The sequence below is a fragment of the Scyliorhinus canicula genome, chromosome 13 (genome assembly GCF_902713615.1).
Source record: "Scyliorhinus canicula chromosome 13, sScyCan1.1, whole genome shotgun sequence".
In the NCBI taxonomy this organism is placed as follows: Eukaryota; Metazoa; Chordata; class Chondrichthyes; order Carcharhiniformes; family Scyliorhinidae; genus Scyliorhinus; species Scyliorhinus canicula.
Window position 1 is genome coordinate 22,622,581 of NC_052158.1, and position 18,304 is coordinate 22,640,884.

Below are 18,304 nucleotides of genomic sequence, written 5' to 3' on the forward strand. Positions count from 1 at the left end.
GTCACTGTCTGTGTGGAGTTTGCACATTCTCCCTGTGTTTGAGTGGGTTTCGCCCCTACATCCCAAAGATGTACAGGGTAGGTGGATTGGCCATGCTCAACTGCTCCTTATTTGGAAAAATAAATGAATTGTGTACTGTAACAAAACATTTTAAGTATTAAGAGTTGACAAATCGGGGAGGGACCTTTGGTCCTGCCAGAGCGTATTCCGGCAGAGCGTGCGCCCGCCGACAGTTGGTTCCTCCATTCCGCCAGCAGGCCAATTGGAGCGGGATCATCCCACTGTGGCCATTTAACGCCATCGGGCATGGGTATGCTGCCGGCTATGAAGAGTATCCGAAAGACGGAGATTCACATCTGCAAACAAACAGAACTCAACCTAAGTCATGGCTGCCAAAATAGGGTGTGAGTCTCTGGCCTTGTTGCGATCTCGCTCAAGCGTAATAAGACCGGTGAACAGCGGGCGAGGCCAAAAATGTGCCGGGTGCCAAACAATTTGCGATGCTACCAGCACGCTCCTGGAGGTGAAATCGGGTTTTCGCCGGAACGTGTTGAGAAACGATTTACCACCACTTAAGCCCGAGAGTGCTACTGTATCCAATGGACTCACGTGAATCAGCGGCCTCTCCAGAAAATGCTTATGCTCATACCAATTAATACAGCTTTTGAAAAGCGTGAAACTGGTGGAGGACTTCTGTGGGGAGCCAAGGAGGTGAATAGCCATCTTTACTCAGCGGGGGCGTCGGGTTTGCCACGCAGTGCATGACGGGGTCGGCGAACCTGTGTTCTGGATGGGGGAGCCTTCGCAAGGATGTGCCACCACATGTGGGAGATGCATGTGGGGCGGTAGCCTACGGTAATGACTCGCGGCATTGGGGGGGGGGCAGCAGGGGGCAGCAGCCTGTGGAAACCACTCATTTCACCTGATCTGGGGGCACTACTTGTCCCTGCACGTCTGCCACACCAATCAGGCATACCGCCGACCGATTGCAGATTATCTGGCTGTTGCTGATTGCGAACTGGCAATCGTGGTTAAATCCCCACTTCACAGATGCAAAGTGGATTAGAGTGGATAGGCGGGCCATGTAGTATGTTGGAGTCATTGCCTAGCATCACAGAATCCTATGCACTGTGATGCAACGCTGCCAGAGGAGCACCACACACGCAACATCCCAAAGCTCAGAGGATGGAACACAGCTATGGGAACACGTCCACTGCCAAAGAGTGGATGAGTGCATGTGTAGGATGGTTTCCTGCAGAGAGGGGCAAAGGGTCCAGGAGTGAGCCCGCATTTCGGAAGAAAGTGGCAGAGGCATCAGAATGGTTGTGCAAAAAGGAATTTAATGTGCTGTGCAATTCTCCACTCCCGGTGGTGCCCTCCCCGACACTTCTACCCACAAACATCCATCCCCACCCCTCCCAACCTCCCCCCATCTCGCCATCCCCCTTTGACCTCAAAGATCCTCTGCGCTACTGGCCCTACTAGCCCTACCACTATGTCTACGTGTTTCCCCAGTATGTGCATCTGAGGTGCAGGCAGCCAATTGCCTACGTCTTGCTGTCGCCTTGAAGGCTCTGGAGGGCGTCTCTGAGTGCTCCTGGGCCAGAGGGCCCAGGCTCACGTCAGCGGCACATGCACAGCCTTATTGCGCTGTCCCATGTGCTCACCTTGAGGCAACGACTCATCAGAGGGGTAAAACCCGCTCCATCTAGTTCCCACCGTCGTCACTCCATAGGCTGGGCCGCACAGGCACCCTATCCTCCCGGTCGGGGCCTATCGGGCGCTGCGTTTCACCTTGTGGTGGAGGCGCAGCTGATTCCAGTCACTTCTACCACTGCATCGTCCGGCTCTGCCAGCCGTAGCGGCTCCCCAATGTCTGCACCATAGTCTCGACGGCCTCGGTCATGCTTCACAGTGAATAGGATATGCTCTGCAGTGCCTCAAGCTTTCCCACCTTCAGTTGTGACATGCTCCGCAGCCTCGGCCATGCCCCTCTCAGAGCACAACATGTACCGCAAACACTCATCAAAGTCGGCCTGGTACTGGATGACATCCCCCAGCGAGGCAGACCTTCTGCCGATGTCCTCACATAGTTGACTCCGACTACCGACGCCTTGGGCACCTTCCCTCATGGTGCCAGCATTGTGTGCTATGCATTCCACTATGGTTGCTCTCGGTGAAGTGTTGACCTTGGTGCCACTCATTTCCATGCCATCACCTGCGTCTGCTGCCTCTGGGCCTCATCCAAGAAACTAAGTATCTGCTGTAGTGATGCTAACATCTCCCTCTGAACGTTCCAGCCGCTGCCTGTCGTTTGCATGTGCTCCGGGAAACCCACTTACAGCGGCAGTGCTGATTTCCAACATACCTCCAACTGCTGTTTCGCCTGTGGGTTCCTGCCTCCACCAGATGTGCATCCGCAGCAGTGCAGTACTCAACAGATTGTGCTCCAGATACCTTACCTCTAAAATTTCCCACCGAGGTGTGCTGGTGGAGGGTGGGGATGATCGCTGTGCCACAGCCACTATTGCTTTCTCGGAGTTACCCTCCGAGGGATACTGCTCAGAGTCAGGAGTGAGGGCCTTCCGGAATGGCCAGCTCCATCGACTGGAGTAACTGCGGGACAATGGACATGTAGCCAGTGAGAGGGGTGGGTCAATCAGGAAGACAATCAGTACTCACGACTGGTAGGTGATCCCAGCTGTTCCTCACCACTTCAGCGTCTGCGAGCCTCGGTGTTAGTGACTGTCCTGTTCCCGGCCGCAAAAGTCACCACCCGGGCCTGCTCCTTGACAGAAGTGAGGATTTTTAAATCTGGCACACCACAGCCAGTGTGGACACTCTCCCGGCGATTCGGGGAGAGGATTTCCTGAGGCTACACAAAGAGGGCATCGTTAGCCACACGTATTGTTTACAGTGCTGGAAGAGTGGGTGTGAAGGCTGGGTTTGGGAGGTCGAGGGCACGGCTGAGCGAGTGCTCGGGATCGCCTCGGGGGTTGGAGGGTGGTGCTCTCTTGGGGGTGCGATGTTGGTGTTTACTCACTCATGCTGCCTGGTGTAATTCATTGACCTTTTAACAGCATTGAAGGCCAATCGGCCTAGTCACACTCCCCGAGATGGCAGCTGCCACCACCTCAACCCAGGCAGCAGTAGCTATGATGTGGCTCATCCTCCAGGGTCCTCGGGAGTAAACGACACCCCTCATGGCCTGCACCGTGTCCAGGGGTCTCCCTATGTCAGTCTTCCCGAAACTTGGGCCAGGTCTGCTCGGAGCGATTTTTGCAAGCCGGCTGGCTTTGCCTGAGCAGTGCACCTTAAATGCTGCTCGAACTTGACAGCGCACGGCTGGCGAATCAGCTGGCGAGCCATCATTTGCGGGGAGAAGCCCGTGTGGCCCGGTTAAATGGATCAATTTACGTTGAATTGTGTTGCCCGCCTCAGTGGGCCGAACGCCGCGATGCTTGCGGTAATTCCCGCTATCTACACACCTCGAAAATGTTTTAGAAAGTCAATTCCTTCGACTTTATTTTCACGGTCACACTTTCGTGTAACCTGTTCATTTTGAAACAGCAAGACAGCGGCAAGACAGAATAAGCATCTTCCAGCGCAGTGAATAACGTGCAGCAATCGCATGTTCCAGCCTGGCTAAGTGTGCTGACGGCTCAGTCACGACCCTAATCCGCATCTTCGGGATAGGTTTTCCGGTCGGTACCACCATACAACTCAATGGCACATAGACGAGAGTTTTTGCATCACAGCTGCTGCCGCGTAAATAGGCTGCAAGATATGAATATATGTACAAACAATTCTGGCTATAAAAGCTTCAGTGGTGCTCACGTGGGCCTGGACCGTTCCAAAAAGAGAGGAATAGAAGAAAGTCAAGGATGGCCGAACGTCTGCTAACCTACAAACAGGTTAATGGTTCTGCTTCACATCTCGGACAGACTTCCTGGGCTGGATTCTCTGATCTGTGTCTAATTGCAGTAGCCAACAGAAGATTTGTGGAGTTTCACGTCTGAAAAACCGGCGCTACACGTGTGCCGATTCCGCTACTGGTTACGTGTTAGAACCAACGCCACGTGGGAAACCAGCAAACCTCACAAAAACAGTGTCGGAATCGCCGGGTCTGTGATGGACCATTGCAGGGCTGTCAAGTTACAGCCATTCTTAAACTATACACCCTACACACACACTCATCGGTGCTGAAGGGATGGGACAGGTTGTGCTGGAGTGCGTACACAGATGATGGATCGGCTGGGGCCAATGGGTACCCACGGGGTGCTCCATGGAAGACACCCATAAGACCCACTGCACCATATTTACAGCTGGTTGCGGTAATGGAATATCATACACGCGCACCCCGACTCCACAGCCCACCACCTGCCACCCCACTACTGCCCAGCCCTGGCAGAAGCTCCCCCGGCCAGTGTCACGTCTGTCAGCAACGTTTGATGGCGCTGGATACTGCCCACACATCCTCTCTCTCTGAGCATCCACGATGCCAGCTTAAATATTTGTGAGAGCACATATGGCCTGAGCCATTGAGAACTCGGCGCATAAAAGGCAGAGCATGATGGTTGCCAACTAATGTGGGCGTGGATTATCTTTTCGCAGACTAAATGCTGAGGCCAGGAGGAACTGTGGCGTTTTATGCCAGAAACAATCGCAAAAGCTGCACCGATCCTCCATCTTGTGGGGGTAGCAATCGCAGAGCATAAAGAAGCCATATTTACCAGCAGATATCACCGCAGAGTTTCATGGACTGAGGGCTCACATGCTTACAGCAGCGGCCTGCGGTGACCACACCGTGCAACGTCGTGTATGGACCCGGTCTGCCACATACTGTCCCCCAGTAACAGCCCTCGCTAACCCCGGACAAGTCCCACATGTGCCCCCAGCGCTCGCCAAAGACCAACCTCACCAGGGAACAGCTGCCCAACCCGACTGTGACTGCGCTGTATTCAGTCTGCAGCAACCTTGTGGCTCCACGAAAACAAATAGCATGAGTAACCCACGCCATTGGGAACTCGGACCATTGAGGTGGAGTATCGATGGGAGAGTCTCAGATGACGTTCTGAGGCCGTCGATATGGTGTGTGGAGTAGCCCCCGGGTCCCTCGTTTTTTAGGGGCAGATAATCGCAAAAGTGCGCATCCCCCCCATTCGGCACAAACAGGGATTCTCCGGCCAATTGTCGAACGCAATTTTGGCGTTGGCGACAGGCCAATTCCGCCGAGGATTCGCACACTAGGCTGGATTCTAAGAATTGAAGACAATGGGCTCGATCTCCATTTTGGAGACTGAATTCGGAAACCGGCAGCAAAACTGCTGTTTTACACCAGGAAAACTACTCTAAAACAACTACCAATTTTAAGTTCTGCTGGGGGCTAGTATAGAGCTCACAGCTCTAGCTGCCCTTAGCGCATCTCGTTCCAAGACCGCGCATGTGTACGGTGGTGGTTTGCAGCAGCTGCGTGGTGCTCCATAATGGACTCAGCCCGCGGACCAGGTCTGGCAAAGAAGTGTCCCCCACTAACCACTCACGCACCCCGGAGAGCCCACCCACAGTGCCTTAGCCCCGAATGAGCCCCTCCCCGACACCGCGGATCGATCCTCTCCAGAATCCGGCGGCTCGACTAAGTCCACACCTGCCACGTGAAGTTCCCGAAATACTGGGAGCATTAGTGTCCCACACCATAGGGAACTCGGCCAGTCGTGTACAGATCATCGTGTGGTGGGCCTCAGGTAATAGCCTGAAGCAGTGGATAATCGACATGGTGCACTCCCATAGTACACCGCTTTTCAAGGTGTGCTAAATTGAAAAACAGGCGCCACTCCCGATTTTGGCGCCAAACAGAATCTTGCCTCGTTGCCGAAGTCGATTTCAGCGTCGGGGATGGGATAATCCAGACCTATCACCCCACGCCAGCGTGTAAATGGTGGCATTTCACGGCCGGAAAACTGGCTGAAAACGACCACCGATTCCCCATTTTGCTGGGGGCTAGCAAGAAGACAGTGCAGAGCACCCGGCTCTCGCTGCCCATATGGCCTGGAGAACATGCGATTCCATGGCGGCGCATGTGCATGGTGGCAGAATGCAGAAGCCGCGCCCTGCTGGTGGCTGATGCTGCTCGTGCACTAGGCAGACAAAATTGTCGCCCCAGCGAGATTGCACGCCTCAGATATCCCCACCACAGTGCACCCAGCATCGAGTATGTCCAGCCCTGCCTGTGGTTCGGCCCTCCAGCTACTGTGGCAGAGCTGGTCTGAGTCCACTACCACCGCACCGTATTCCCGACGGTTCAGACCACACGTATACCACTCCGTCGGGAACTCGGCCTGTTGGGGACAGAGCATCAGGGGCGGGCGTCAATCAATGACCTGGGGCCATGGGGCATAACATGCGAGCACGCCGCTTTGGAGGGGGGGGGGGGGGGGGAGGGGGTGGGGCGCTGCCGCCACAAGTTTGTGGGTAATTTAGATTCTCCCGCCCACTGCTGATTATGATTTTTGCGTTGCAACCGGAGAATTCAGTCTGGTGTTCAACTGTGGATGGCATGTCACATTTACGTCACTTTTCAGCAGTCGGTGAATCGCAATTCAGCGTCAAACCGGCACCTGCCACATGATTGTTGTCGGAAGCTATTGTCCAGCTGATCGCACATCCCGATTGCGGCGTCGGCCAAAGGACAATCCTGCCCATTCCCTTTCACTCCCCTTCTCCCTCTCTCTTGCACTGTCACCCTCGCTCTCGCTGTTATGCCCTTTCTGCTGTTGTATGGAAATTAAATTATTAAATATTCAAACCCATCCCACTTTCTTCCATCTGCTCTCTTTGTAGAACACTGTATATTAAGGAAAATCGGTAACCATCGTTCTTCTCATCGGTGCCGGGTTTCCTCAGCGAACCACTGCACATTCTGTGCAAGTGCACGCTTATAATGGATTTATAATAACCATGAATTAGAGGAATGTTTGGAAACATTTTGATTTGCAGGGTCAGGATATACGTGCCACAACTGTGGACAATATCCTGAGAAAGCAACATAGTAAGCCGAACAGGAATCACCACTGAAGAGGGTGCAGGGACGTGATATTCATCAGTATAATCCAGCAAAAGAGTGATTTGCTTAAAGGTTGCAATTTTGGCCAAATCTCATATATGTCTCGACAGAATACTGAAATAATATGTTCATTATGCAAATACAAATCTTTACTGAGGAAGCCGAAATACCTTTAAAAGAAACATTCTCGAGTTGAATAAAACAAAACTCAATGGAGGAGTGGGCGAATATTAAGGGGATGAGAAGGCTCCCAGGTAAATTGAAATAGAAATTTGCAAAACTGCAATCAACAACAAGGTGCATTTGAGGTATAGTTGGTGTATAAGTGGAAACTGTGCAGTTCTAACATATCAAAGGCGAGGCTGTTCAATTAATAGTAGAAGTAAACAGTAAGTTGAAACTGAAGCATAATACTAGGGGAAGATATCGAATTGTTGATACCGGGCGGCACAAAGTAGAAGTAAAACAACATTTAGACGCGGAAACGGAGATTCTACCGATCGCGGGCAGCGGGTACTTACCCCGCGCACTCTTTGTCCTTCCGCCGCCCCGCTGTATCCATTCGTGGGGCGGCTGAAGGGCATCCCGGCCCGCGCTTGCGCGGGTTTCGCGCAAATGCGCGATGACGTCATCCGCGCATGCGCGGGTTGGAGTCTTCCAATCCGCGCATGCGCGGCTGACGCCATGTGACGCGTCAGCCGTCGCAAACTATGGCAAGCGGGCTTAACGAAATTCGTTAAGACCACGTTGCCGGAGTTCACGGCCGCGGCTTGCTAGCCCCGACCGGGGACCAGAATCGGTTCCCGGTCGGGGGGCGGAGGCTGGCGTCAAACCCGCCCGTTTTTGACGCCAGCCTCATGATTTCTCCCGGTTTGGGAGAATCTCGCCCCCCATTAGAAAGCGGCAGTGTAGTGATTCCCCCGACGAGTGAACTGTGCACCACCGAGAAACACGTGGCTGCGGAACGGTAAAATCCAGTCCTCTCTAAATAAGGTATCAGCGCAAATAACATCAAAACATTTAGTACATATTGGCATATCAATGTTGGAAACATAATTATCGGAATATTGAACTAATAAGGCACTAAAAAAGAAATGGACGTATGGAGGCAGAGTGTGGTAAGAATCGTGCTTTTTATGTTGTCTTTAGAAATCGAGAAAAGTCTGCCAAAACCATAGCGGAAGAGATAGTATACAACTTTAAAACGCGTTTGAAGCTAATAGGTATCCAGCTATGGACGGGTTGCAAAATAGGATATGGAGGAACGTAAGAATGGTTCTTACTAAGAAAGTAATCAGAATACACAACAGCAGAATATGAAGTCTTAAAACACCAGGTTAAAGTGCAACAGATGTTTTTTGAATCACTGGCTTTCGGTGTGCAGCCCCTTCATCATGTGAGATTTCATAATGTGGCCACCCCAATCCAACGCCGGAATCTCCATAACACAACAGCAGAGAAGAGTTGTCCCAACAAGTCAGATATACATTGTTATTACTATGATAACAACAATCGATCCACTCGATTTTATTCATGTTTATATGTCGCCGGATACTGATACTTCATTATGTTCAGAATTGAGTGTTATTTCTTAATATTCGCTGAGACTTCAAAATTATTGCCTTCTATTTCTATTATTTTTTGCATTATTTCAACTTGCTTGAAGCGTTTCCCTTTGTTTATTCCAGTCACTTGTAATGTAAATTTCCTCTGCTCAACTATACACGTGTTACTAATGCATGTTTTATGAGATGTGATTACTAATTTCGGCATACCAAAATCCCTAATTGTATAATTGACTCAGAATTCAAAGGTGTTGGGCGGCATAATGGCGTAGTATGTAGCACTTTTGCCTCAAGGCGCTGCGGATCCGTTTGTGATCCGGAGCCTGGGTCACTGCCCGTGTGGAGTTTGCAAATTCTCCCCTCTGCACGGGTTTCACTCCCACAACCCAAATATGTGTTGGGTTACGTGGCTTGGCCACACTTAATTGGCCCTTAATTGAAAAAGAAGAATTGGGTCCCCTAAATTTATTTTAAAAATGGAATGTTCATGTTCCGTTGGAACTTCAGCATTCTCTTAAACTTGAGGATGCGCGCAGAGTACCGATGGTCTGCAGAACATGCATCATGACCATGGACCATGGACCATGGACCATGAGGTTCACCACATCAGGATCACGCTTAAAAGCACTTGCAGCAATCCACGCCCGCGTGAATGCTGGCTGCGAAAACCGGAACATCACGGAAGTTTGGAGAATTGGGCCTCCAGTCCGTAAATCGGATGTAAATGGATTAACATTTTGAAGAAAAGTATGGGAATTTTCCCCAGTATCTTGACCAATATTTAGCACTCAGCCAAAATCAGTAGTAAGAGCTTAATGTGTCACCGCTGTTTGTGGGACCATACTATGCATCAATCGGCTGTCATGTTTCCTACATTACTATGGCGACTACACTTCAAAATGTACTCCATTGGCTGTAAAGCATTTTGGGATGTCTCAAATTTGTGATGGATGAATATATATCCAATCTTCCCATTTTGAAGCTTTTTAGCTACAAAAGCAAGAACCACAAAAGGTTAAAATAAGGTCCAGCTCGTTCTTTAAGTTGAAAAAGCAATCTTCTAAATTATAGTTCCTTTTTTGTATGTTCAAGTTTACTATTAACTGTGGTCATGATATTACTGTGGTAGGGAAAGAAAGTCATGGGTTTTGGCAATATTTTTTAGGAATTGTTACCATCTACAAATTCTGAGAAAATAGCTGCAGCGCTCGATCTCCCACAAGCCAGGATCAAGTGTTGTACTATTTAAAAGTATTGCAAACAGCAGTTTGAGATTGAGCCCAAATGGGAGGGACATTAATATTCATATCAGAGCCTGGAGGTTAGAAATCAGAATCTTGGGGCAAGGAGTAATGGCGATCGGGGTAGTGATTGTGGAAAGTATCATTTATTTTTGTGTAAGCAATGTTAAGTGTTGGGTTTCTCATCTGGTCTTTTTTAAAAATGTTTTTATTGGGTTTTATGCATGGGATAATTACAAATATATACATAGGAAAACAACAATCAATGAAAAATAAAGAAAGTAAGAAACACATGGCATATAACAGGAGAGGGGGGTCTTCCCCACCGCCCCCCCCACCCCCACGGCCTTTATTCTCTGTTTTTTGAAAAGCAAAACATGGTGGAAATGGCACCTGGGTGGTGCCCCTGATGTTATTTACATTTCTTGGCCGGTTCCATCAGCATCGGCCGTTGGTCGTTCCTTCTGCCCACACTTTCTTTCTCTCTTTCACCTTGCTGCGCTGGTTGTGATCGTTATCCTTTCCGGCGCACCTCCCCCCCCCCCCCCCAGTCTGTGTTCCCTCCTCTTTTCTCCCTTCTGGCTTCCCTCTCTTGTTCTCCCTCCTTCATCCTCCCACCTGCCTCCCCCTCCCCACCTTCCCTCCCCCTTCCCCTCCCCTCCCACCCCCTTCTCTGTTACCCCCTCCTCACCCCACCCCCTTGCTGGGTTCGGGTACTCCTTCTAAATTTTTAAAAACAATCACATGGGGTTACGGGGATAGGTGGTGGTGTGGGCTGAAGTAGGGTGCTCTTTCCAAGGGCCGGTGCAGACTCGATGGGCCAAATGGCCTCCTTCTGCACTGTAAATGCTATAAGGTTTGTTTTAACTGCCGATTACATACTACAATCTTAGCTCCATTTTGTAAATTTAGTGTTTCCATTATTAATTAATATGGCATGATTCCTGATAACGGTAAACGACAATAAATTATTATCTTCACAAACATGGAACCATGAATTGCTAAACTAAATATAAATTCATTATGTTTGTCACAGGCAGAAATTTGTGGTATGGATTAAGAAACGCGTACCTTGACTGAAGTTATGCTCTTCACCTCCTTGCTTTCAGAAATAAGAAGACTGCAAAAAGAAATGGGTATAACTTCATCACTACAGTATCAATAAAAATATATTGTTTTAAAATATTACATGTCAACTTTTCTACAGGGACTTTATCTCCGTGTCAAAGCACACAATTTTAGATGAAAATAAGTTTAATTTGTCATAATGCGGAAAATAATTTTAACTAAAATTCCAAAAACATAAAAGATGTGAAATTACAGGACGGGATTCTTAAGTTGTTATCTTATGCTGCAATAGTATTTTAACAGTAAATAGTTTCGACTAATGAAACAAATAACAGCAATTTACACTGTGCTAAAAATAATGGTTCGGCCTCGCTCTTCCTCTCCAAAATTAAAACGATTTTTGGCGATGTGTGCAGCACTTTAAAGACACTACAATGTCTTGCAATTTGTTACCTGAATAGATAGAAATTCTTGCTTGGATCATGCATATATTGACTACCGCAGACAGGAAATTGGCAGGTTGATTTTTTTTGTTATTCTCCGCAGTCAATGCACGAACCACACCAGTCAGAAAAACAACCGCGTTCTTTCACATCGATTGACAATTATTTAGAATTCTGAAGATACGTGGAACCTATTTTAATTGCCTGCGAACGGGTTTTTTTTCTGTCGGAAATAGAACGTGATAATTATCTCTGAAAATTTGAATCATTTCCAAATTTCTGCTTTTCTGATGGTCCAATTGCTTGGAACATACATTCATATTTGCTTTGCTTTATTTTATTTCCGCGCAGAGGGAGGTTTCAAGGACACAAAAGAGGGTAAGTATTGGAACGTGTTTTAATTAACGCACATTTTTGATTTTATAGTTCCATTAATTAGCATGACCGTGATGGAATGCACATACTGTTTAATGATTATTCATGATACCATCGTATTAAATTGAAGTTGCTATTCTTCCGAACTTTCAGCTAAATTATCTGCTAGGCTGCAAATACTGCGTAATTGTAAAATTGGGAGGAAATCTGTCATTTTCAGGCTGATTTTGCAGTGGTGCTGCCGATATACCGTTTCTGTCCAGTTTATGAAAATTCACGGTGGAGTCCGAAGTGTTTTAATTGAAGAAAACAACAAAGAACACCCGTTGGAAGTCAGCGGCACTGTTTTTTTAAATGCTGCAATGAGGCAATGAATAGTGGTATTGTCGCTGGACTGGTAATAAAGAGACATGGGATAATAATGGGGGCACGTTTCGAATCCCACCACGGCAGGCGGTGTAATTTAAAGTCACTACACTGTGAAGAATTAAAAGACGAATGATGACCATCAGTCCATTGTCGTTAAAAACCCATTCTTCTTCACGAGCGTCCTTCATGGAAGTCATTCGGTCATCCTTTCATTTTCTGATCTACATGTGAGTCCAGATTGACAGTAATGCGGTTGACTGATAACTGGCCGAGGAAACCACTTCTCCGCAGCAACACAAATAAAAAAAACGGGGTACCCAATTACCACAGTGGGCTAAACAGTCAGCTTGCAATGCAGAAAAAGGCAGTGGGGCGAGTTCAATTCCCGTACCTGCTTTCCGGAACAGGATCCGGAATGTAGCGACTAGGGGTTTTTCACAGTAACGGCATTGAATCCTACTTGTGAAAACAAACCATTATTAATATTGATTTATTTCCAATTAATTGGCAATTTAGCATAGCCGATCCACCTACCTTTGGGTTGTGGGAGCGAAATCGACGGACCCGGAACCACGAAACAGTGACCCGGAGCCTGGATCGAACCTGGGACCCCAGCACCATGAGGCAGCAGGCTAACCACTGTGCCGCCGTGCTGCCCTACAAAACATAAATAATGAATATAAACTTCCACCGGCATCGAATAATGACAGAACGAACCTGCATATGGAGGATTGTGCAAAAGTTGGGAGAGCTGCCATACTCACAGTCAAATCTTGAAAACAATGTTCCCAGCCACCACAATCACCACGACTGTTTCACCGGCAGGACTGGCCTGGCAGAGGGGGCGGCACCGTGGTTTAGAGTCGGGAAAATGTTGCCCTGGGAATCCCACATGGACTCTGTACTCCATGAAGTCTCTTGGCTTTAACTTAAACATGGATAAGGAAGGAAACAACCTGTTGATTACCAAGTACCGTCCACCATCAGCTGATGAATCAGCAGTCCTCCATGTTGAGCACCACTTGGATGAAGCACTGAAGATGGCAAGAATACGTTCCACGTGGGGATCTGCAATGTCCATCACAAAAAGTGGCTCGGAAGTACTACCACACACCGAGGTGGCATATGCTAAATGATTAGTTGCTAGAATAGGACTGAAACTGTTGATGAAAGAATCAACTAGAGGGACAAACATACATCACCATATCGATAAAAAGATTCTTTGAATGGCAAATGGCTAATGCACAAATTGACTGACTTACTATGCAAAGTCTTAACTACAGCCGAGCCGAGCAAATTTTAATTTGTAGGTGCAAAGTACATTGATAAAGCCAACTTGAGACAAGGCCTTAAATAACAGGAAGTTAATAAGAAACTTTTTGTAATACTGTACCTTAACTATTACATGTGCAGTTTTTATTTATTTTGTACTGTATTTATTTATTTTTGTACTACACGCAGTACTGCAAGACGCACTGTGGTTTAATAATGAAACAATGGAAGTGCAATACAGCCTTTCAGTATCACTGATCCTTCTGATCATTACACTTTTATGATAAATCTGTCGATGGCAGAGTCAATATACGTGACCACCGCACAGTACTTGTTGAGCTGAATTCCCTCTTGACATTGATTATACTCTCGATTGTGTTGTCTGGCACTGCTACCGAGCTATCCAGAATTGATCCAACAGATTTAACAAATCAAGACGGAGCACATCAGCAGAAGCACAATTGTATTCACCCACAATCTGGAACCTCACGACCCCGCATGTGCCCCAGTCTACAATTACAATCAAGCAAAGGGATCAATCCTAGTTTAGATGAAGAGTGCAGGAGAGCATGCCAACAGAATCATTAGGCACATTGAAAAATGAGGTGACAACCTGCTGTAGCTGCAACAAAGGACTACCTGTGTTCCAAACTGCATAAGCACAAATAATAGTCAGAGTGAAGCAATTGCAAAACATAGCTGATAAAAGCTTTATAGTCCCAGCCGTGAATGTTGGTGGAAAGTTAAACCACTTCTTGGAGGAGGAGGCTGTGCAAAGATCCCCAACCTCAATGATAGAAGCGCTCAGCACATATGTGCAAAACACAAGCCGTGCTTTCGCAACAATCTTCAGCCAGACGTGCCGGAAGTCCCCGGCATCACATATGCCAGTCTTCAGCCAATACAGCTCACTTCATGAGATGGCAAGAAACGGCCGAGGGAATGGATACTGAAAGGGCTATGCGCCCTGACAATATCCCGTCAATAGAACTGCTGAACACTTGCGCTACAAACTATTCTTCACCCCTAGCCAAGCTTTTTCAATACAACTGCAACACTGTCGTCTACCTGGCAATGTAGATAATTGCTCAGATCCGACCTGTACACATAAATAGGAAAGATCCAACCAAGCCAATTACCACACCCATCAATCTAAAATTAACATTTGTAATTCTATCTGCCGTAGCCTCATTTACTTAAGAATATTAGTTAGTTTAATTTGTTCTGTTATATTTAGTACACTAATCACATTCACCAACTGATTTTTGTATGTAACCTGTTGTAATTTCTATAATATTGTAAATTTTGTAAAGCCATTCTATTTTTTCCTTGCATTTTCAGTGACAAATACAACAAAACAAACTACAGCAAAACATTCTTCTCAACAAGAGAAAACTACACATTTTTAAGCAACAGTTTTCATGAAGTATCTGAATTTTAAAAAGTATTTTTATTAACGTTTTGCAGAATTATTCATAATAAAACAGTAGTAACCATAATAACAAAACAAATTAGAGTGAATATTAACATAGTGGAAAAAGAGAATAAAGAATGATAATTAAATGGACATTACCCCACGCGACCCAGTCTTCCCACACCATCCGAATGAAGCACTCACCCCCTCCCCCCCCCCAACACCCCTAGCATCCCCCTCCCCCACGGATTGCTGCTGCTGCTGCTGACATTTTAATTTTCCCTGTGAAATCGACGAACAGCTCCCACCTCCGAGAGAACCCTAGCGTAGACCCGCTTCAGACAAACTTTATTTTCTCGAGGCTGAGAAACTCAGCCATGTCGGTAACCCAAGTGTCTACACTCGGGGGCTTCGAGTCCCTCCATATTAATAATATCCGTCACCGGGATACTAGGGATGCAAAGGCCAAGAAGTTGGCCTATTTTGCCCCCTGAACTCCCGGGTCTGCTGACAATCCAAGGATCGCTACCTCTGGACTTGGCACCACCCATGTGTTAAGCACCTTGGACATTGCCCTTGCGAACCCTTGCGAGGACACTCTAAGCTCTGGGCATGTCCAAAACATGTGGACATGATATGCAGGACTACCCCTGCATCTCATACAACTGTCTTCTACCCCAAAAAAACTTGCTCATTATCCATGCCTTCATGTGTGCCCCGTGGTCCACCTTAAATTGAATTAGACTGAGCCTGGCACATGATGATGAGGAATTAACCCTGCCCAGGATCTTGGCCACAGATCTGCATCCAACTCCTCACCTATCTCCTCCTCCCACTTGCCCGTGAGCTCATCCACCGGGGTTTCCTCAGCCTCCTATAGTTCCTGGTAGATATCGAACACCATTCTCTCCACCACTCAGGTGCCGGCTATCACCCTGTCCTGTATCGTCAGTGGTGGCAGCGTTGGAAAGGCCACTATCTGTTTTTTCAGGAAGGTTTGTACTTGCAGATATTAAAAGGCGTTTCCTGGTGACAAATTAAATTTTTCCTCTGGCGCATTCAAACTAGGAAAGCATACATCGATGAACAGATCTGCAATCCTTTGATGCCTGCTCTCTGCCAGCTCTGGAACCCACCATCCAAACTACGCGGGACAAACCTGTAGTTATTGCATATCGGTGCCCAGATAGACGTTCCCTCCACCTTATTTTACCTCCTACATTGTCCCCAGATATGCAGTGTTGCCACCACAACCGGACTTGTGGCGTAACGGGCCAGTGAGAACGGCAAAGGAGCCATTATCAAAGCTTCCGAGGGGACGAGGGGACATAGCCTTAACTTGAGGGGTAATAGATATAGGACAGAGGTCAGAGGTGGGTTTTTTACGCAAAGAGTGGTGAGGCCGTGGAATGCCCTACCTGCAACAGTAGTGAACACGCCAACATTGAGGGCATTTAAAAATTTATTGGATAAGCATATGGATGATAAGGGCATAGTGTAGGTTAGATGGCCTTTAGATTTTTTCCATGTCGGTGCAACATCGAGGGCTAAAGGGCCTGTACTGCGCTGTATCGTTCTATGTTCTATGTTCTTCCATACTAGAACCTATACATGACACCGCCTCCAGCTGCTCCCACACCGCCCCCCCCCCCCGCCCCCCAACGCCCACTTCCTAATCTTAGCTATATTGGCCGCCCAGAAGTAGTTGCGAACGTTCGGCAGCACCAAACCACACCCCATTACTCTGGTCCAAAACCTTAGTGGCGGGGTGTTACTCACCCACAGAAAGCCCGTAATGATCCTACTCACCCTCTTAATAAAGGCCACAGGGATGAAGATGGAGAAGCACTGAAAGACAAACAAAAATCTGGGGAGGACAGTCACTTTCACGGTCTGCACCCTCCCTGCCAGTGACAGCTGGAGCATGTCCCACATTTTAAAGTCCCCTTCCATTTGCTCTGACACCCGGGTCACGTTGAGCCTGTGCAGGGCATCCCATTTCCTGGCCAGCTGCATACCCAGATAACAAAAACTATTCTCCGCTATCCTGAGCGGCAGCCCTTTTAGTCTCTCCTCCTGTCCCTTGGCCTGGATCACAAAAACTCGCTCTTTCCCATATTCAGGTCAAAGCCTGTGACATTGTTGGGGCGAGGGTTCCTTTCTCTCTAGCCTCATTGAAGGTTCTCATCAGGAGTGGGCTCAATATTTACGCAGTTTTCTTATAGAATTCTGTCTGGTAACCGTCCGGTCTAGGAGCTTTACCCGATTGCATGACCTCTATACCCTTTACAATCTCATCCAATTCAATCGGGGGCCCCAGCACCTGTTCCACTTTTGGAAACCTCAAATCGTCGAAATATTACCTCATACCTTCTGCTCCCGTTGAGGGCTCCGACTATATAGTTTACTATATAATTCCTTAAACACTCCGTTCACCCCCCCCCCCCCCCGCCGGATCCAAGACCGTGTTGCCATCCTTTTTCTTTACTCCGCCGATTTCCCTGGATGCCTCCCTCTTTCACAGTTCGCGTGCTCGCATTCTCGCATTCTCGTCAGACACATAGACTGCACCCTTGCCTTCCCCAGCTGTGCTACTGCTTTCCCTGTGGTCAGCAGTTCAAACTCCGCATTCAGACTCCTCCGCTCCCTCAGTAGCACCGCCTGGGGGCTTCCGCGCATCCCCTGTCCACTCAGAGTATCTCCTCTATCAATCTCTCCCTCTCCACTCTTTCTGTCTTTTCTTTATGGGATCGAATTGAGATGAGTTCCCCTCTGAAAAGTGCGTTCAGAGAATCCCAGACCGTTGCCGCTGCTACCTCATCCGTATTGTTTGTTTCCAGGTAATCCTGGATGCTCCTGCTAATCCACAAGCAAACTTGGTCTGCCAGCAGCCCACATCCATGACCAGAGTGGGCGCTACCCTCTTTCCTCACGAAGCCACACATCCACCCGGTGTGGGGCATGGTCCGAGACTGTGATTGCTGAGTATTCCTTCCCCACCACCTTTGGGATTAATGCACTGCTCAAGACAAAGAAGTCTATGCAGGAAGAAACATGAACGTGGGATAAAAAAGAGGTAAAAAAAGATAAAAAAGAGAACTCCTTCACTCTCGGCCGCGTGAACCTCCAGGGATCCACCCGCACCCGCCCCCCCCCCCCCCCCCCCCTCCCCATCTGCTCAAAAAAAACCTCAGTTCCTTAGCCACTTGCAGTCGCTTCCCTGTCCTGGTCTTCGACCGGTCCAACTCGGGGTCGATGACTTTGTAAAATTCTCCCCCCCCCATGATCAGGTTGTCTTACTTTAAGTCCGGAATTTTGCCCAGCATGCGTCTCACAAATTCCACATCATCTCAATTCGGAGCATAGACGTTCACAAACACCACCCGGACCCCCTCCCACATTCTACTCACCATCATATACCTGCAGCAGTAATTCTGATCTCTGAGGGCGTGGCATTCGTGGCTGGGAGAATTGTGACAGATACGAGGGGTATC

General features: G+C 48.1%; 1 protein-coding gene across 1 annotated transcript in view; it reads left to right on the forward strand.

Moving 5' to 3' along the window:
• LOC119976524 (golgin subfamily A member 4-like) overlaps positions 1–18,304 on the forward strand; it is a 1,176,663-nt gene that overhangs the window by 406,356 nt on the left and 752,003 nt on the right. The window contains exons 68-69 of the mRNA XM_038817077.1: positions 10,979–11,005; positions 11,732–11,758. Of these exons, the coding sequence (XP_038673005.1) occupies positions 10,979–11,005; positions 11,732–11,758 (54 nt within the window). The remainder of the gene's footprint in view (positions 1–10,978; positions 11,006–11,731; positions 11,759–18,304) is intronic.